The 21,654-nt window shown below is 36.4% G+C and overlaps 1 protein-coding gene across 1 annotated transcript in view; it reads left to right on the top strand.

Moving 5' to 3' along the window:
- The window catches only part of BANK1 (B cell scaffold protein with ankyrin repeats 1), a 301,747-nt gene that overhangs the window by 105,085 nt on the left and 175,008 nt on the right, over positions 1-21,654 (top strand). Inside the window, exon 6 of the mRNA XM_019738939.3 lies at positions 2,333-2,438. Coding sequence (XP_019594498.3) covers positions 2,333-2,438 — 106 coding nt within the window. The remainder of the gene's footprint in view (positions 1-2,332; positions 2,439-21,654) is intronic.

A 21,654-nucleotide genomic window follows, 5' to 3' on the forward strand; every position in this document is an offset into this window, starting at 1 on the left:
CTTTCCATCATACGAGGTCCAACAATTAAGTTTGCGAACTCATCCTAGAAAAAGTGCTGCATACCTCATTGCTGAATATCACTATGGTCACCTTCGAAGTACTCCCCTTAGGATGCTATGTACCAATGCCAGTACCTAGTCCACCCTTCAAAGCAATTTTGGAACTCTTTTTCTGGAATGGCCATCAGAGCTGCTGTCGTATTTCCATTGATGTCCTGAATGTCATCAAAACGCCTTTCTTTCACTATTTCCTTTATCTTTGGGTAAAGAAAGAAGTCATTGGGGGCCAAATCAGGTGAGTAGGAAGGGTGTTCCAATACAGTTATTTGTTTACTGGCTAAAAACTCCCTCACAGACAGTGCTGTGTGAGCTGGTGCATTGTCGTGATGCAAGAGCCCTGAATTTTTGGCTAAAAGTTCGGGTCGTTTTCATGTAACTTTTTCACGCAGTCTTTTCAGCACTTACAGATAGTAAACTTGGTTAACTGTTTATTCAGTTGGTACAAATTCATAATGAATAATTCCTCTGGTATCAAAAAAGTTTAGCAACATCATTGCAGCAAGTTCGCAAACTTAATTGTCATACCTCGTTGTACCTAGACGTCAATTTATTGCCCATATGTAATTACATGACTGTGAATTTCTTGAAGGTAGTTATTGTCCTCTCTCCTCTCCCTTTTTTCTTTTTCTTTTTTTTTTTTCTTTTACATTCCAGGGCTGAAGGTTCCACATAGTCCATAGTATTAAGTAGATTAATGTTGGGTTTTGGTCTACATTATATAGCGATAGGTTGAGAAAAGGACTTTCATCCTCTCTCCCAACTACTTTTTTTTTAGTTAAGTATAGTTGGCATACAATATTATACTAGTTTAAGGTATACAACATAGTGATTCAACACGTTTATGTCTAAACATTGTGTTCACCACACAATCCCTCTCCCAACTTCTCAGCAGGACACAGAAAAGCCATTGAGCCCTGAACCACTTGTCTATTTGAGGCACTCAGATTATAGAAAAATTTAAAAATAGAGTACAAAATATCTTTTTTTTTTTCAATTCAGCCATTTAGTTTCTATGATTATGTATTGGCAGTATGTCTGATTTTATTTGGAAATCATTACAAAAGTTTTAATCAGGAACCTTTGTTCCACGGTCTTCCCTCCACCCCATGGCTTTGTTGATTGGCCTACATCCTCAGCTATAACCATCTATATCTCAAGTCAATTTGGTACCAGTCATAATGTTACTGAGAATGACTTATCTGGGTTCTTCATCTTCTTGAAGGAAAGAATTCAATCAAGAGACTGTGTGTGTGTGTGTGTGTGTGTGTGTGTGTGTGTGTACGCGCACAGCAATAGTACAGCAAGAAATTAAGTAGTAAAAGTGAGTACGCTGCGAGCCATGGAGCCGGCTGATCAAAGAGAGGGAAGCAGCCTCTCCGTATTGAGTGAGGGTTTTTATCTCTATGGATAGAATTGCCTCCCCCTCTCCCTTCTCTTATCTCTCATTCTTCCCCCATGAGGGGTCTAGTCCTCCCTTCTCTGGCATTTAACAATGCATTTCTTTGATTTAGAAGTATGTGTAAGCCTGGAATTCTGCTGGGCAGCTGCAATGGGTCTTGATGCAAGTAGAAGCTATAGCAAGAGGCTTTCTAACAGGGATTGCCTTTCCTTCTCCTGCTCATTTCGATCTGCCTACCTACCCTGTCAATAAGCTTCACAAAACACGATTTTAAAAGAATGCTGTTTTTTGTAATATGTTAGGCCATCAGTACAACAACTCTTGAATTCTACTAACCTCCTCCTAAAATGCTCACATTAGGGCAATTGTGTAGACATATAGTTACTTACTCTGTATCTGCAAGGAGGAAAAAAAAAGACTGGGATGAATGTTCTTTCTCACTTCAGCACAGAAATAAAATAATCTATGTGAATATCCCATTTCTAACCCTTAAGTTGAAGAACCAGGTTCATTATTTTATTATTTCATTTATTAAAATGTAATATATATTTTACCAAAATTTATTATTAAAACAAATTTCAGGGTTATTATTGACCTGCTACAATGCTATTTTACAATTAGTTAAGTATTTAATTAAAGTTACCCATCCAAAAGCAAAGACTTTTATTTCTTGCATCTATTTTTCTATTACTTTAATAATTGATTTTTAAGCAAACCCCTAATATTTTGTATTGGTATCTAAAATATGGTAATAGTATTATTAAAGATTATGCTATAGTTACTCCAGCTAATAATTTTTATTATATTGCACTGAGATTAATTTCTATGTAAATGATTGAACTTATAAAAAGTTTTATTTCTGTTTGAAAACAGAATGACATTGAAGAACTTGACGATATACTCACATCCATATTCAAACAAGAGATACCATGTTATGAGTTCCGATCTCTCCAAACTGAAATCTACTCTCAAAAAGAATGTGAGTATTTACCAATTGTATCAATTATTTTTATGTCATATTTCACTGTATGTAAGCCTTTAATAAATATTATAGCCAATAATATAGTTGAATTGCTGATTAAATATTTTAGACAATTTCCATCCTTTTGTGAGAGACCACACTAGTGCAAACTTTTAAAGGTTCATTTGGTAATTTTTTTTTTTTTAATCACAAGCCCTAAAACTGTGAACAAATTTATTTATTTTATTATTTTTTAAAATTTATATTAGTGAATATTGGGGAACAGTGTGTTTTTCCAGGACCCATCAGCTCCAAGTCAACTCACTGTTTTCAATCTAGTTGTGGAGGGTGCAGCTCACTGGTCCATGAGGGAATTGAACCGGGGACGTGGTATTATGAACACTCTGCTCTAACCAACTGAGCCAACCAGCCACCCCACATAAATTTTTAAATCATAAAACTTTCTGATTTTTATTCTAAGAAAATGTTTAGACAAGTATATTTATGATGGAGATAGTTCATCATGGCATTGTTTTTTGCTGTTGGTGGTGGTGTTTCTTTTTTTTTTTTTTCAATTCAGAATACTGTTTCCTTGGAGGAAGCAGGATAGTGATGAGAAGGAATACAAAGAAAGCTTCTAATTTTTGTTTTGGGTGTGTTCACTTTCTTCAAGCTTATTATTTGTACACTGCACAATGCTATTTAAAAAAAAAGAAAAAAAGAAAAAAAACATGGCGTTGTTTATAATTACCAAAAATGGAAATAACTTAATTTTCCCAAGATAGGAAATGAGCTAAATAAAATTTGTTACATCCATTAAAGCAACCATAAGAATAAATTTTATTTTAAATTGATTAGCTGGCTGTGGTGATGCTTTGATATATACTTAATTTAATAAAAGCAAAGTATGTAGTAGCAGTAGGTAAATGCGATCCTCTTTAGAAAAGTACATATGTTTAATAACATTTTTTTAAAATCTATAAATTGATGATCTGGACAGACATACACCTGTTAACAGTAGTTATGTTTGGGGTTGTGAAATTTCAGGGATTACATTTTTTTTTTATTGTACTTAATCTGTGTTTTCTACACTGCCTATGTATTATCTGTATAATGAAAAGAAAAATAATATAAGTATCAAGAAAAGTATAAATAGTAGAGACTGCCAAAAAAATCATACTTCTAAATGTTATCATGAGCTCAGTAATATATATTTGAAATTGTTTGGTCCTGCATAGTTTGTGACATACAGTTTGTAATTCACCTATATGCCCAGTATGTGCCAAACACTATGATAGAGATGTAATGTTCAGTAAAACAGGAATAGAGTTAAAGAATATGAGAGGTCTGCTGTAGGCATATGGAGGACTAATGAGCAGAGGTTTTTGTCTGTTTAGTCTCTGTGCAACTTGAAACAGTTTTATCGTCAGGCTGGCAGGCCTCAGGACAACAGCAAGAAAAGAATGGGTATCCCAAGGCCCAGCCATTTGCGATTCACCTAGATGTGCGAGAACCTGTATTATGCTTGGTGAGCGTCCATTATAGGGGAACGACGATGACATGCTGCATTTGTATAAGCAATCTTGTGAGATTAGTGAAATTTATTTTTGTTCCCCATATATTTTAACAAGATATAATTCACTTACAAAGTTTAGACATTTTATTAGGATAGAAAAGGAACATGACATAATTCCTCACTGAAGACACATACTTTAATTGGGAAAACGAGATAATATATATGTTATAATAGAAAGAAACAGTGTGATAAACTTTGTGGAATTGACTATATTGACAATAGAATTTTAGAGATAAGACACCTTATTTTTCAAGGCCTGCTTCATAAAAGAGTGGGATTTACCTAGGTCTTAAATGATGAGTAGGGTTCTAATGAGGGGAAAAGAAAACAAACAGGAATTCTAGGCAGGAGAAAATGCCTGCAAAGGTATGAATATGGAATTATAATACAATTTTTACAAATTCCCTTAGAATTTTACTTATTTAGGTTTGTGAAATAAGAGTTGTAGGATTGGAGAGGATAGAATGAATTTAGTCTTTCATTTTTATAGGTAAAGAAATCTAGATAAATTTAAAAGTGCTTCTCAGTGTATTTTTGGTTATGGAATAACAATTTTAGAGTGGGAAAGGATGGATTAGCTTGGTCCCTTATTTTTATGGAAAAAGAATTCTGGATGGGTTAAATCAGAGCCCCTGAAAATATGGATCTGATTCAGTAGGTCTGGGGTACAATCTAAGCTTGTGGTTTTCAACAAGCTCCCAGGTAAAGCTGATGCCGCCAGTTCTCGGACCGCTCCCTGAACGTGAAGGGTTTAGAGCAGTGGTTCTCAGCCTTGGCTGCATATTACAATCAGCTGTGGACCTTTAAAATACCCCATGCCTAAGCTACACCACATCCCAACTAGTGAGTCTGGGGGAGTGGGGCCCAGCGATCAGTATTTTTCAAACTTTCTCGGTGATTCCAATTGGCAGCCAAGTTTACCAGCCCGTAATTGCTTCAATGTATTAGAGACCAGCCAAATAATTCATCCTCACACTGATCTTTGACATAGAGGAAATATTACTCTGTCTTTACAAAGGTTAGAAAGTTTGTAGCATATGAAAGTTTTGAACCATTGCTAGAATTTAAAGATATGCTGTATCTGACAAAGATTTATTTTATAAAACAATTACATTTTTTTAACAGAAGTTAAAAATGGAAAGTTCAATGTAACCTAAGTAATTCATTCAGAAACTTTATTTGGATACTGCTAGATGACAGATGCTGTGAAGCCTATAACAACCCTCAGAACGTGAAGCTCTAATTCCTTGTTGAGGTACAAAATAACACAATACAAACTACATACTAAAAACATACAAGATAGACGTGAATATGACTGATGTGGGGACAGAGCCCCAGAAAGTAGTTTCCAGGCTCTCGGCCTCACATAGACAGGTGCTGGCTCAGGTAGTAAATGGCCATCAACTGTGATTGGATGGCCATCAGCTGTGGCTAGTTGGCCGTCAGCTGTAACCAGTGATCCATTGGCCACTAATATAACTGCTGTGGCTACGCTAGCAGAAAAATGGGGGCTAGCAAGAAGACGGTGGCTGAGCTAGCAAGAGCGGATTGCAGAGAGGCGGATGCCGCCAGCGAGACTATAGCGGTATGACTCCCCCATCTATGGCTCCGTGGGTGTTCCTTTTTGGCCTCACCACATCCTGCGTTCTTATGTGGGGAGCAGGACCAGAGACCCCGCAGGCCGCCTCGCACAACAACTGAACTCATGGTTTGCTTGCCTTCTTGACCCTGTAATCTTGGGTCAATGTCAGCTTCAGCTTATCTGGTCTTTAAGGCTTTGCACCTGCATCTTCATAATTTTCAAGTTGAATTGCTGATAAGGTTTGAGATGCCTTGATACATAAAGTGAAATTGAGGGAGAGGGTTTAGGAAAGAAGTGGTAGGTTGTTGAGGAGTTTCTGTAGAACCACTAGAGATAGTCTGAGAGGTAAATTCAGCAAACAAAGATGAGGTGGAATTCCAGATGCCCATCCCTCAGGAGAGTTCTCCGATTATTTGGTGAAATGTTTTGTTTACTAATCATTTGTTATTTGTTAATAGTACGGCATATGTGAGCTGAAATAAATTGGAGGTTAGGAGATGATGGGGAAGGTAGTCATAAGGAATTGACAGAATATGCCTTGAGTATTGACCTACCCTAAGGATGAGCCATGAAATTATTCACAGATGCCAAAGGTTCTTTAAAAGTTTGGAGCTAAATGTTCAAAACTGTTTGTCTTATTATTGCCCCATCCTCTTTTCTTTTCTAAGTTGTGTCTGGTAAATTCTGAAGTCAGTTCCTTGTTACTTTGTTTATAATAAGTAAAATGCTACTCCACACCATATGTTTTGGTGATTTTTACTCCTGTCTAGCCAACAAGCTTTCTCATTTGACTTTTTCCCCCTAGGCAGGCAAAGTTGGGGGGCAGAGGAGTTGCAGTGATAAGATAGAAAGTGTATAAGAAGTCAAATCTTCTTTAGTATTATCTTCCCTTGTAATGCTTCATTATTGATTTTAAAATAACATTTTCTATTGATAAGAATTTCCCATAGAAAAAAGTTCTCCCTGGGAGTGGAATAATAAAAGGTTTTCAAATAAACTTGATATACTAATGTAATGTAGGACTTTTGAATACAACAGTCATAGAAATAATTCGTGAACATCTTTCTAGTGTGTGAATCATCAGCAACTGTGGAATTAATATAAGGGAATGACAGGAAATTTTTTTTTTTTTTTTTTTTTTTACTGGTGTATAAGATACTAGAATAGAAAATAGCTGAGTATATTCCTTAGTAAAAGTAAGTATCATTTTGAGCAATTTCCGTTTTGGTTGTAGATTTATATATGACATCAGTGGAATGTCTCTGCCTTGGTATGGTGGTGAGGCAGAACTGCACACCTGGTGAAAAACAATTGCTTTAGTACCTCTGTAACTCCCTTATTCTGAGTTTCAGAATATCTTCTGCAGTCTTGTTAAGTTTTACTGCAGCCTGTATATGAATTTCCCTAACTTCTCTTCAGAACCCTACAAAGGCTGGGTAATGCAGAGAATCCCTTGCCATGGAGAGGAAAAATAAATAGTTCAGCTTGTTTTTAAAAGAGGCTACAGTTGCTGGTTCAATCACCATAAGTGGCAGTTAGTTTAAGACAAAGGGAACTAGGTTACTTTGAGGCTATTATCTTGCTGCTATGCGGAGAAGAGATTATAGGTATGTAAGAATGGAAGCTGGAAGCGTGAACTAGATAGAAAAACATTCTAGTGGTCTTAGGGAGACATGCTGGTGGTTATCTCCTGCTAACGACAGTGGAGGTCTTGAGACTTGCTTTTACTTGTTAAATATTTGAAAGTAAAGGTGGTGGAACTTGCTGACAGATTGTCAAAAGCGCAGGAAGGAGTTAACTTGTATTCACAAGCCATTACCTAGATGAGATCATTCTGTAGAGAGTGTAGTTCAGAGCAAAGGTCTGAGTCCTGGGCAGTACAAACTTTAGAGGTCTAGAGGAGAAGTTTCCATAAAAGGAGATTGAGAAGGAGTAACCACTGAAGTAGAAGTAATGAAGAAAATGTTTCTGAGAGAAGGAAGTAATCAACTATGTCATATGCTGCTGCAGAGAGCAGGAGTGGGAAAACAACATAAAATAATTTGTGATTTACCAAACCATTCATTAATGCCAAAAAGTCCCCCCAAAATCCAGGTATTCCCCAAATATTTGTACCAAGAATATCACGTAGATCTGATGGTTTCTTCTGAAAGTCTATCTTTCAGATACAGTAGTGTCTATAGAGCAAATATTAGTGTCTATATAGCAAAAAAAAAAAAGAATTACAGTTCTGATTAACTACTCCTCAGTACTTAGGACCCCCAAAATTCTGCAAAATATCTAAAAGTAGTTGGAAATTCAGACTGATTCGGAGAGTGCAAGATGTTAACGAGTGAGAAAAGCACTACCCAGTGATAGGTCGGCTGATAAAGGAACGCTCACAGTCAGGCAAGTTAAGAAAGTTTATTAAGAGAAAGTCTGTTTTATTAAGAGAAAGTCTATTGGGCTGAACAAAGATGGCTACAGCCCGGGCTGCACATCTAAAGGAGACTTGCAGCCCCGAAGGAGGGGGTAAGGAGGGTTTTATAGGGGCTGTGCTGACAGGGTAGCATTGTTTGAACAGAAAATGCTGACTGCCTACAAGCCAGTAGCTGTTTTGTGGTGTTTTCTGTTATTGCAAGTTTGGCTCTGTCTGCAGGTGTAGGCCAACAGACATTTTGTTGTTTTCTTGCAGACATGGCTCTGTCTGTAAGTCAAGGTCTCTGAGACCTGACATTCAGAAACCTAACATTAAGTCAAGCTCTCTAACATTCAGAGACCTAACATCCAGAAGAAACAGAGAAGAGGATTATGTAAAGTTTTAATTTACTGCCCCTTGGGCTCATTTTCCATTGCCGTGAACCTAAATTTCATGTGGTATACATCTTTCCTCCATTTTAAGCATCTCTGAAATTGAAGACTGAGTTGAGATATACAGATATTGAGATAAGGTATGAATATGAACCTACAGGATAACTTATGAACAGGGCAGTATAAATGCAAGGGTCAGGATTGCAGATGAATGAAAAAAGACAAAAAAGTAACAGATTAGACTGAGAATCCAAACTGTGTGTCAACAGTAGTGTTAACAGGATACGATAAAGACCAAGTGAGGCCTGAAAGCTGTTAGCTGCATTATCTCCAGCTGATTTCATACCATTGCTTTTCAGCTGAAAACCAGTTTCTGATTAGGGTCATCCTGGAAACCAGAAAGGTGAGCTGGAAAGGTGAGAGTAACATGTATACAGGAGCAACTCTTGAAATAATAGAAACCTGGGAAATAACCATGACCTCTACCCATGATATCTGACTGACTATAAGAAATTATATCCTCTGTGATCATTATGTGCAGGTTATGGATGGAGTTTACTTCTGTAAGAATATACTGTGTGATGTTTATTTGAAACAGTGCTTCTAACAATACTTTATTTCTTAAAGTGCTGTAAGATTGTGTAGTACTCTAAGAAATAAATTAAGATAAATACCTTTTCGCATGCAATTTTCCCCTCCATTATAGTGTTTTCCATCAACTATGCATGAGAAGATATTTTTAAATAAGTAAACAATGACAGAAGAGAGAAACTCTTAGAGAAACTGTGAATAGAATGGAAAGTTTACATGAAACATATTTCGTATGCTTTTCAGTTTTATTTAGCGTACTATGTGTTTAACTTCAATTTTCTTGATTATCCACTCTTGCTTGATTATTCAAGCAAAGCCCCATTTGTTCTTGTCCTTAATACTTTTGCTTGCAGACTTTAGAGGATATCAGAATCGCTTGGAAGGTTTGTTAAAATTCAGATTGCTGGACCGCACTCAGAATTCTGATGCAGGAGATCTGGAAGGGCCCAAGGATTTTACATTTCTCACAAATTCATAGACGATACCAATGCTACTGGTCTGTGAATCACCAATGAGAACCACGGAGTGAACATAGCAGTAATGGGCAGTACCGTTAATATGTCATGTACATATATAAAATTGATGTGAAAGAAATTCAAGTCAAGAGAGCAGATATTTTTTTCTGTATCATTCTACATCCCAGGATTAAAATCATGGGTGCAGAATGAAGTGATTGTTAGAGTGATTGTTTATCTCAAAATTTTTTTGTGTGTATTATTTTTTTAATGTAACTCTCATGAGTTCTTAGACAAAGTTTAAAGCACTCTGCTTTGTACTAGGTACTTTTCTAGATACCATGTTTCCCTGAAAATAAGACCTGGCTGGACCACCAGCTGTAATGTGTCTTTTGGAACAAAAATTAATATAAGACCGGGTATTATATATATATATTATGTTATGTTATATGTTATATTATTATATAAGACCTGGTCTTAAAGTAAAAGAAGACTGGGTCTTGTATTAATTTTTGCTCCAAAAGACGCATTAGAGCTAATGGTCTGGCTAGGTCTTATTTTCGGGGAAACACAGTACTAAGGGAAGGTAGCATGATGTAAGAATAATAAAACACAACCCACACACTCAGAGGGCAACCAAGACAGAGTGCCACCACTATAGTGTGTGTTCTATTCATAAGAGCACACTTGAATTTTGCATACGAGTACTCTGTATCAAGAAAAATTTAAGTGCTTTAACATACTTGAACTTATTTAATTCCACACAACAATCCTGAGGTAGGTAGTATTTTAATCTCAGCTTTACAAGTGAGGCCTTGAGAATTAACATCACTTGCCCAAATAGTGACAGAGCTGGGACTTGGACCCAGGCAGCCCAGCTAAAGTGACAACATTATTAAACTCTCAGCAACTGCGTCCCATATATTGCATTGAGCGGCAGCTCCAGGGTGTCATTGGATCCCAGAGAAAAAGGTCAGGAGGCGCTTCCCAGGGAGATGATCTTAATTTAAAGAAAAGGCTATGAATTGCTTCTGTTAAATTATTTAAAATTATAACTTTAATGAATAATATTATATATAGAGGCAAGTTTAAAATGGTCTCAGATGCTCTTTATATTATTTTGCAATCCTAGAAACTGAGTGATTTTTGTTTCATAGTGTATGAGTTTCTTCAAATCACCCATTTGCCACTATGGACAAATGCTATCCTTTAGTAAGGGGCCCTGTTTTGTTCATGGATTTATTCCCAGTGCCTAGAAGAGTTTCTAGCACTCAGTAATGTTTATTACACTAGTTATCTAGTTGATGGCAACAAAGTTAGCCACACACTAAAATCCATAAGACCCTGTACAGCAATAGGTACAGAGGTACAGACTAATAATATTTGAGCTACAAAAACAAAAGAGTTGTTTATAAGAACATAAGGCAGCTATTTATAATGTCATTGTTTTGTCTTTTCTACCTCTTATCCAAGGCGTCTTCCATTAGGAGAATGAAAAATTGGCATATGTGCCTTCTGAATGTGCTGCACTGAACTGTCTGTTCAAGTAACCAGACACATATGTTCGTCTTCACTGGGCTAACACACACAAAAATAGGTTTTTCAGGGTCAAGAGTAATAAACGTCTATAAGTTTATCATAGGGTTACAACACCCCCCCCATAGATACTGTCTATTAGCAACTGATGGCAGGAAATTGACTCTCTAGTATCCATTCATCTTACTAAGGAAAATGCATGCATGATTGGCCTGAATTATACACACATGCACGTGCACACAAACCATCTCCCTCACCACACACACATACACACACACACAAAGGAAATGGACTCTTTTATTAACAGATTGAATAAGTTACCACTTAGGGAACCCCCCCAACACACATGCTTACTTTTGTAGCTGTTGTTAAGTAATGATTCCCAAACCTTGAGTTTTTGTTTTCTGAACTTCCTGACAAGTTCAGAAACTCTTTGTAGTATCCTATTACTAACCCACTCCAAACACACCTTCTGCGTCCTAAAAGGACTCATTTGCCCTCTGGTTTCTGTCATTAACAAATAGTTATAGCTCTTTGTAATGTCACTGATGGTTTAAAGGCTCATTGTGTTACTCTGAGAAGGATAGGAACACAAAGATGTAGGAGAACTTATTTTTATGTCATGTATGGATAAGATGTGTTTTTTTCCTCCCTGAATTAGGCAAGGTTCTCCAGAGAAACAGAACTGATAGGATGGGGGGGAGGGGGGAGAGAGAGATTTACTTTAAGGAATTGGCCTACATGGTTGTAGTAGGCTGAGAATTCTGATATCTGCAGGGCAGGCCAGCTGGCTGGAAATCCCAGCAGAAGTTGATGGTGCAGTCTTCACTTCACAGGTAGCCTGGAGGCAGAATTCCTTTCTCTTTGGTGAATTGGGTCTTTTCTCCTAGGGCTTTCAATCTGATAGAAGGGGGCTCAGCCCTATTACGGAGGGTAATCTACTTTACTCAAAATCTACTGATTTAAATATTAATCACAGTAAAGACTACCTTCACAGTAACATCTAAACTGGTGTTTGACCAAACAACTGATACCGTAGCCTAGCCAAGTTGACATATACAATTAACCATGACACTTACCATCATCTTAGCAGAGGTGGGCAGCTCTGAACAACTATAATTTATTCACACACTTTTCGGGCTATCCAACAACCACTTTGAAACATGCTGGTTAATAGATTTGTAAAGCAACTATAACCTAGTGGTTCTAGTACTCCAAAATCTCCCAAAATATCCCACCCGTTTAGAGCCTGAGGATGTGTTCATTTTATGGTAACAGATATAGTTTTGGTCATGTATATAATGTAAACTCTTGGCCATTGAAAAGTAGGTATTGCTTATAGTGTTAAGACATGCTGAGTTATAAAGCAATGACTATCTTCCCATTTCATGTGAGTGCCTTTTGTGTTAACATCTCTTACTCAGTGCACTGCTAGTAAACTAGATAATTGTTCCTTAAAGATATTCACATCCCAATCCCCGGATCTGTGAGTGTTACCTTATAAGGCACATGAGACTTTGTCCGGGGCCCTGTGTCAGAATACTTCCTCTTTCACAAAACAAATGTTCTGTGGTGATTATCAGTGGTTACACAGGAGTCTAGTTTATAACTAATATCCTCTCCTTAAAGACACATGTTTCTAATTTGATTTACTCCTGCATGATTGCACTGCCAGCAGCTACCCTATTAACACCCACACTTGTACTTCTCCATGTCAGTAATCCTTGTCACCTTTTCTAATGAATATTCGTTCTCTTTCTACCTTGTAATTTTGTAGTCATGAACCTGAATGTTATCTTGAATCCAATTCTTCCCTTCAGAGCCTATGCTGTCAATCACGAAGTCCTGTTAACTTTTTTAAATGTCTGACATCTCTGTCCTTTCTTGTTTATTTTCCCTGCCATCACTCTAACGTAGACCATCAATTATCTCCTTCCTTCTGAAAAATTCCCCTAGCAGGTTTTTCTAACATGTTTCACTTTTCTTTCCAATCCCAAAGGCATCTTAAGCTCTCTCCAGTCACTTTATTGCCCAAAGAACGGCCTAGATTTTCCTCCTTGCCTTAGTTCATTTTTATTACCAAAATTATGTAATATTTTTAAAGACTAAATCCAGACTACAAGAAGTCCAAAAAAATGCACCCTACCAATGAAATCAAGCATCCTTGCCTGCTAGGTTGATTTATTGCTTTTTGTGCACATTCCTTGGATATCCATTTGAGACCCACACAAAGGCCAGTGGATGGCTTTCTACCTGTAAGGCATGGCCACTCCAGCTCATCTGGTTTCCACACTTTTGTTGTTCCTGATTTCCTGCCTCTTTCTAGGCTCTTTCCTTGTTTCGTTCTAGGTTTTTGGTTCCTTTGCTGTCAAGATTCAGCCTAGACAAAGTTGGTAAATTTCAAAATGATTTTTCAAAAGAACAGAGAGGAACAGAATATGATCACATTTTTATAGACATGAAATCACTAGAGATTTCTTATTTTAACCTGAGGTTAACCACAGATTGGCTGGGCTGGTTAATCACAGAGCAGCTCCACTCTTCATTACTTTATCACTGTCTGGATTTGACAGTGGAAAGTGGGTAATAAAAAAAAGTGTGAGATTCAATGCTATAGATTTCATTTTAATGCTGTAGATTTAAATTTAATTGCTGTCAATTCTGATTGCTGATAAGAACTGCATAGCTCCCTTTTCTTCCTCACATTACCTCCAGACATGGACCTCCAGCTCCCAGGCTGTTCACTGTGGCCTCGTGGCCTGCTTCAGTCTGCATGTTGCCATATTACTCCCTGGTTATTCCTGGCCCACAGCGCTGGATAAGAAGGCATTTCACATCATGTCCTCAAATACTCCTTCTCTGGGATCAGACCGTCTTGAACCAACCTGCCATTTACATGTTCTGCGGCTCTGCTATTACTCATTCCGACATGAGCTGCCTAAAGTCCCTGCCTCTCAACCCCATTTATTAGCCATCCCATTTCCTTCCCTTTCTCTTCCTTTTCCCCCTTTTCTTCTCTTCTTATTATGACTGCTGCAAATTTTGTGGTAGATTCTATCTACTAGGGTATTCAGTGAACAATGAACTCTTTCTGGATTCAACGTTACATGTTCCACTCATTTCTCACGCTCCCTGTCGATTCATCAGTCACACATTTGCATATCCAGAACATCAGTCTTCCACAAGTTTATTTTTATAGTTTTACGAAACTCACAAAAGACAGAATTTTCACGCAAATTAAAAAGATATAGGTCATTAAAAGGGACCTATATTACCTAAGAACAACGGAGTAAGGGTGCAGTTCACTTTCATCCCACATTTTTCCTATGGTTTTGCCTATGCCTGATAGGAAGGGAAATAAACAAGACAGCATCAAGGTCCCAGGGCTGTTCTTTCTACCTCCAGGGTGGTTGCCAGGGAGCACTCTGACCAGGCCTAGTCTGGATGTTATCTTGGTAGGCCCCAAATACACACAGGCTTGGAAACCACCATCTTGGACTTTGACAGCTTCCTCCTCCAGACCCACCCCTTTTCTGCCTCATCCTGAGGAGGAATCCAGAGAATTGGACTCAGAGCCTCCCTAACTGTGTGGAAGAAAGGACAGAAGGCCTCCACTTGTGAAAATGCCTGGCCATATTGCAATGGGAAACCAATTCTAAACTCCCTCTCCAAAAGGGAAAAGGGGCCTCTGGTTTGCTTAAAATGCAGTTGATTCTCATCATTCACAGTACTTATGTTCTATAAAATCACTGAATAAGAGAATACTGAACCATTGCTCCCAGGAGAAATACAGCGTTACGTTCCTGCAAGCCTCTCCTCACATTTTTGTCAATCGATCAATACATAACCTTGTTTTATGTGTGTTTCTGTTTAAAGAAACATTACGTAATATATACTTTTGATTCATTACCATTGAACTCAGCACCAATAACGTTATAATTCATGCCTGAATGAAGCTTATCTAATACACTGTCTCCATAAAGCACGTCAAAGCCTTCCCATGCTTAGGGACACTAAACATCACTTCAGCCCTGTGCCACAGGGCCACTTTAAACAACGAAATTTCCAACAAAAGCACAAAAATGTGAAAAATGTGTCTCTACATAGGCCACCAGAAGGACACTTGTTTACAGTATGAGAGCTAAAAGGAGAAGGCAGAGTGTTGCCTTGTTTGGCTTCAGCTGGGAATGTGCACTTCAGGTGACAAACTTTTCATTGCTTTGCACATGTTCACAAAGGACAGGGGAAGTGCCACAAGTTTTGATTCGGGGGGTACAAAAATTTTCATCAGTAGGCAAATTTGCAAATACGGAATCCCTGAATAATGAGGATCCTCTGTACTTATTTGTATGGAAAGATTCATTTGACCTAGGTTTTAATATCTGGTTGAATAGCTGTTTTTATCCTCATTTAATGGCTGAGAAAAGGAGACACAGAAAGTTCAAGTAGCTTGTCCAAATCACACTGTTAGCTGGAGGTTGGATTCCATTCATGCAGTCTGGTTCCAAAGCCCTAATATTTAAGCACTAACTACACAACATTGCCTCTCAAAAGAAATAAATATTAAGTTTTAAAATTTTAGGGTTTAAAATAATAAACGGCGTTATGTTGAATTTTATTAAGATGAAACAGGATTCATTGGAATATAATGCTGATTAGGCATTTAACCATTTAACTAAAACATTTGAAAAAAAGAATATCTGGTATGAAGTTTCTTGAGATAACAGGGGACATAAAAATGAATACAAGTTTTACTTCTTTTCTTAAATATTCAAGAAAATGTTTTAGTAACAAGAATGGATTAATGAGGTAAATACAAATACAAAACTGAGGTTAATACTGATGTGTATATCTACGTAGTTCCTACTCTTCTGTAATATGGAAGACAAAAAAACTCCAGCAAAGGGCTTTGAGGGAGCATAGGTTCCCTTTTGCATGTAATTTATATTGTCAAGTTTTAGAAATATGATAACCTTGGCAGTATGTTTTGTTTCTTCTTAAACAGAAATTCTAAGTAGGATTACTGTATACTATGCGTTCCCCCTGTCACAGAGCAATCAGATTCATAAACCCAGCAATGTTCTGCTTTATAGATCCACAGAAATACTAACATTTCATCCAACTCCCAATCCTATGAGGAAAGGAATGAAGATCATTACCTTTCTTCAACCTTTGCAAATATCATCCTGACGCCTTTAATTAGCGTCTGACAAACATCCAGGGAAATTACCTTAAAACCATCTGTGGCATACCCTCTAGCTCAGAAGACTAACAGAAGTCATGTAATTCTGAACCCAGCCCTCTATTCTAAAAACAAATAAAGTGAAGTCCAGGGAAATGAAGGAACTTTCTCAAATGCCACAGATTTAGTGGCTGAGCTGGGATTAGAATGCATATATCCTGACTTTGTATCTTCTGTTTATTGTGTGCTTCGTTATTTTGTCCTAAAATGGCCATCTGGTCATTCTACTTTGAATGGAAAAATATTTATGATTCTAGATAGTGATTTATGAGAACGAATACATTACATGGTCATGTGTGTACAGTTTGCATACTCATCTTACTTTAAAATTTTTTTTAAGCTGTAATTCTAACCTTGCGTATATTCTCATTTTATTATTCTGGGGAACTAGGTTAATCTTTTGAAAGCTTTGGTTTGATTACTTTATCTAATCATTAGCCATCCTCTATAGGGATTACCTTGAACTGTTAGAAATGGCTCAGCACAAACAAATATGTGGCTCAATTTCTTTATTGTGGGCCAACTCATCTGTGTATTTTTATTTGAAAAACGAATCAATGTGTATTTTCCTTGAAAAATTTCTCCCAGACATTTCATTCTGTTCTTCTGAAATTACCATTTGACAGACATTGGCCAAAACAACTGAAAACTGAAAATTTATTTTATCCAGAAAAAAAGTCAATAGCAAATTGGCTAGACCTTACTGTGAAGTATGGCTTCTTTATTTACACCTTGGGAATAAAAACAGATGTAATGAATCTTGATTAATTAAATGAAAATTGCCATGAATTGAAGCAGATGTACACTGCAGATTAAGCACATTCTTAAAGCTTTTTTTAATATCTTCTTGAGGAATCTATTATTTTAATCAAATAAGGAAGATTATAAACTGTAAAATAAATGCCATGAGTTTAAGAAAATAACTAAATGATGTATGAGCTAACAAATGATGTATGACTAATAAGATTTCTGCTCCTGATTAGGATGTACAACATTATAAGAGTCTATTGTTTTCATTGTGACAACAAGAACAAGCAAGATTATCTTCAAAATCACAGTTTATTTATTTTTTAACCCAGAAGAAATAGGTGATAAAAAAAAAAAACCCAAATGAACTAAATTACAGAAAGGGACAAGTCTTTGACAAGACAGAAAAAATTCATGATTTCCTTCATCCCTTATAGGACAAGACAGAACTCACTAGAGATGAGGAGTAAAGACAAACCAACTAAACATTTAGCAAGCTTTTAAGCGGTATATTTAGGCTAGTGTGATGGATAAAAATCACAAAGCGCCCCAGTTACAAAGTAGGTCTGTATCACCCACAAACTCCCTTTGGTAGGCTGTCATAAGTGCACAGAACTAGCATACCAATGGCTGAGGGGGACAGGAAAGCTGAGAGAGATCCTTAAAAAGCATTCTGAGGCATCCTTAAGGGCCAGCTCCTGGCTGCTAAAGAGTGGGAGTGGGAAAGGATTGCTGAGACACCCATTAAAACTTTTACCATAGGGAGAGCTGTGGCATAGGGTTCTCAGTGCAGAGAGGCATAAATGTAGAAGAAATGCCACCAGCTATTGGGATGGGAAGGGCTCTGCCTTAACTGAGTGTACTACACAGGCTGCACAAAATCTGAGAGAGATATTCTTATGTGAATAAATCTGGAGGCAGGACTGGAGAGTAGAAAGAACCATTCAGTGACCCAAAAGCTGGCAGTCAGTCTGTAGAGCAACAGAGATTTCCTGAGTCTTACCAGGGCTCAATCCCAAACTGTGCTGTTGATAGTTATGATCCTGCCCTCAAAATATCTGAGGCCAGTGGTTAACTGAATGTAAGTAAAGACAGCAAAATAACCAAGCTCAGCTCATCTACAGATTAACTTGACTCAGCTCCTGAGTGTAGTTGTCTAATTAAAGAAAGAGTATGCCTTTGCTGGGGGTAAATATTATTTACTTCAGTTCTTTAATACGATGCTCAACATACAATAAAAAATTACAGGAAACATGAAGAAGGAATAAAAGGTCATTCACGATCCAGAAGAGGGGCAGTCAAATAGAAGCAGCAACAGAAATGCTCCAAATGTTGAAGTTATGAAGTAGGGACATTAAAATAACTATGATTAACATGTTATAGAATCTATTGTAAAAGTTGGGCAACGTGTGTAAAAAGATGGAAATTTCATCAAAGCAATGGAAATTATAATAAAAACAAAATAAAATCCCAGAAATATACAATATCAGAATTTAAATACAAGATGGTTTTAATTATAGAAACAACATAGAAGAGAACGAATCAGTAAAGTTAAAGACAGTCAAATAAATTATTCAAACTGAAAAATACAGGATAACTTCAGAATCTAAATAAAGCCATAGAAAAAAATAAACTCTGCTCATCTATATACTACTTGTATTCAGGTCTGATCCAAGCTCTGTAAAATAATATTAAATGATATAACATATAGGTTTTTGAATTCCCTAAGGAGAGGTGAGAGAGAATGAGGCAGAAAAATATTTGAAGAAATAATGGCAACTCCCAAGCAAAACAAATACAAAAAATATTATACCTAAACACACCATAGTTAAACAGCTGAAAATCAAAAGTTAAGAGAAAACCTTAAAAGCTGTTGGGGAGGGAAGAAGGGAGGGTGTATCGTGGAAAGCACATTCCATACAGGGAAACAATTGTAAGAATGACATCTGACTTCTCATCAGAAATTGAGGCCAGAAGAAAATGGCATACAAGAGTATAAACTAGATGAGTCCATTTACATGAAATCCAAGAACACATAAAACTAATGTATGTTGACAAAATTAGAAAGCAGTTGCCTCTGAAGTGGGAATTGACTAGAACAGACGGATCATGAAGGAATTTGCTGTGGTGATAAAGCTTTCTTTAGCTTGTTTAGGGTGGTGGTTACATGGATATAAACAATTGTCAAAAGTCATCAAACACAAGATTAGTGCATTTTTAAGTGTAAATTACACTTCTATAATTTTTTGAAAAGCCAATAGAAAGATAAATATATTTAAGTAAAAACATTAGTGATCATGTGCTCTCGAGTTAAATTAAGTGCTGAAGAATAGGGACAGCATGTAATTCTCCCGAGTCACAGGCACATTATTTGATCGACACTCATTCTCTGACAATGAATCAGTGGTTGGGATAGGAGCTAGTCTCCCCAGAAAGCTTTTTTTAAGATAAAGGACGTCCTCATCTTATGTTGTTACAAGCATGCCTGTTCCAAATACAAAGGGATTCATTGCTATCTCAAATTCTCGTAATAACCAAATCAAGGTTAAAATACAAAACATGCAATCGTATAAAATGTACAACACTTAAACATCCAAACTAGTTCTTAGCATAATCATACTTTGTTGAGATGAATACATATATATGAATATATGTATGTATATATATATATATATATATATATATATATATATATAAATACAATATTATATGCTCATACCAAGTATATTTAATTTGATATTCTGCAAAAATAATGCCAGAGATCATGATTTAATTAACATTAGAATAACTAATATAGCTCCTGTGAATCATTTCAAATTCTTTGAAAGGTTAACTCTGTCATATTAAAAAAAAAACACACCTTAAATTAGAAATTTTCTACTTACTGATCACGTACATTAGCAGGCTGAGCATTTCTTACTTAATGAACATGAGTAGGTAAAATAACCCCATTCAAGACAATGAAAAGATTTGCTGTAAATGACCATTTGGGCAGGTTTGAAACTGATTCACTTTATAAAAGTCTAACCATTTATGGGGTCAAGCTCTCAGGATGGTAGGTACTTTGGAAAAATGAAAATGATTAGAGATCATAAGGTTGGGGCAAAGATGGTTTAGGACAAGGATACTTCAAACTATTTGATGCAGAGAAAGGGAAGGAAACTAATAATTATTGAATGTTATTGTTCCAAACACCTTGCCGGGCACTTTTTATATGTTAAATCATTTAATTATTTCAATAGCCTTACAAATTTGGATGAGAAGCCTCGGTGCAGATAACCATTAGCTGGCTGGAGTTCACGTAGTGAATACATGGCAGAGCCTACTGACTCTAAGCCTGTGCTTTTGTACCTGCCATTCTGTATTTCCCAAAGGATATGAAGAGACAGGGATTTAGAAGGAATACATTTCACTTAGCAGACACAATAAGTGTCTAACCAAGAAAGCATCATTAGAGGTTCTTGCCTTAGGAAGTAAAGAATACTCTGTCATTAGAGATATGCTAGCAGTACTTAGATCATCTCTCATAAGACTCTAGGAATTTAATTCGTTTACTGGATAGGAAACGGGAACGTTATTCTCCAAAGCTCTTTCATGTCATTCTAGTAGTTTAATGGCTTTTAAGCGACCACTAAAAATGAAGAAATGGGAAATAAAGAAGCCAACCTTCAAACCTGTGGTCCCGGTTAGTATCAGCGGTATAATCTTAAATTAGCAGAACTTCCTTTCATGTCAGAAAACACATTGAAAGCATCAAGACTGTTAAGAAATATACCCTGAAAAACATCACCACTTGTCACAGTCCTTTTTACTCTTTTTGGTGTGCAAAAGTAGTGAGATTCGTAATGAAGTGGTTGTTTTTAATGTTATACTAACTTAATCTTGATGAATTTACGGATAGAGGAAGTTGGTGAGGTTAAAAGGTAAAAGTATTCCTATAATAATTAAACACTTATTGAAGGAAAATAACATTTTTTTTACTATTAATAGAAGAGCAATGTATAGGAACAGTGCATAAAACACTGATTGGCAGATAATGACTTTTTTTTTTTTGTATATTGTACAGTGTGACAAAGAGAGATGACTAAGGGCATGTAAAAATCAGATATTGTCATGCAAATATTTTTCTTATTAACTTTATTTAATTACAGTAGACAGTTATAGTTTATAATGCAGTTTAATGAAAATGAAACAGAAAATTACATCTTAATACATTTTAAAGAAAATACATCATTTTCATTATGAAAATTGGTACCTGCCTTAGACAATTTCAGTTTTCATAAGCCTATCTTCATAAAATATTTGATAATTTTGACCCACTGCACATCATGTAAGAAGGAACCAATGCATTTATCATTAAGATATGACCATAAATTTACCTACAGCCATTTATTTCTAATATATTTTGAAAGGTAAAATATTTCCCTACAGTAAGTTCTTGATGTGTACTGAGAGTTTTTGTTTGTTTTTTGTTTTCTATTAAAACATATCAACCAACAAACTAAATTTATTCAACCCTGAAACACCCAAGTGAATTGAAAGCTCAAGGTTTAATTTCCTTTATTTTTGTCTGCAAAATAGCAAAGAGGTAAGGCTAGATTCAGTTTGCAAAAACACAGGGTGGCTGTTTTCATTGCTTTAAAATTTTGCTGAAACAGAATTGACTTTTGCTTTGAGGTCTTTGTTTCTGTTGCTGTAAGCCTTCACATTGCTTA

This window comes from Rhinolophus sinicus, chromosome 1 (assembly GCF_057876585.1).
Source record: "Rhinolophus sinicus isolate RSI-liver-muscle chromosome 1, RSI-T2T, whole genome shotgun sequence".
In the NCBI taxonomy this organism is placed as follows: Eukaryota; Metazoa; Chordata; class Mammalia; order Chiroptera; family Rhinolophidae; genus Rhinolophus; species Rhinolophus sinicus.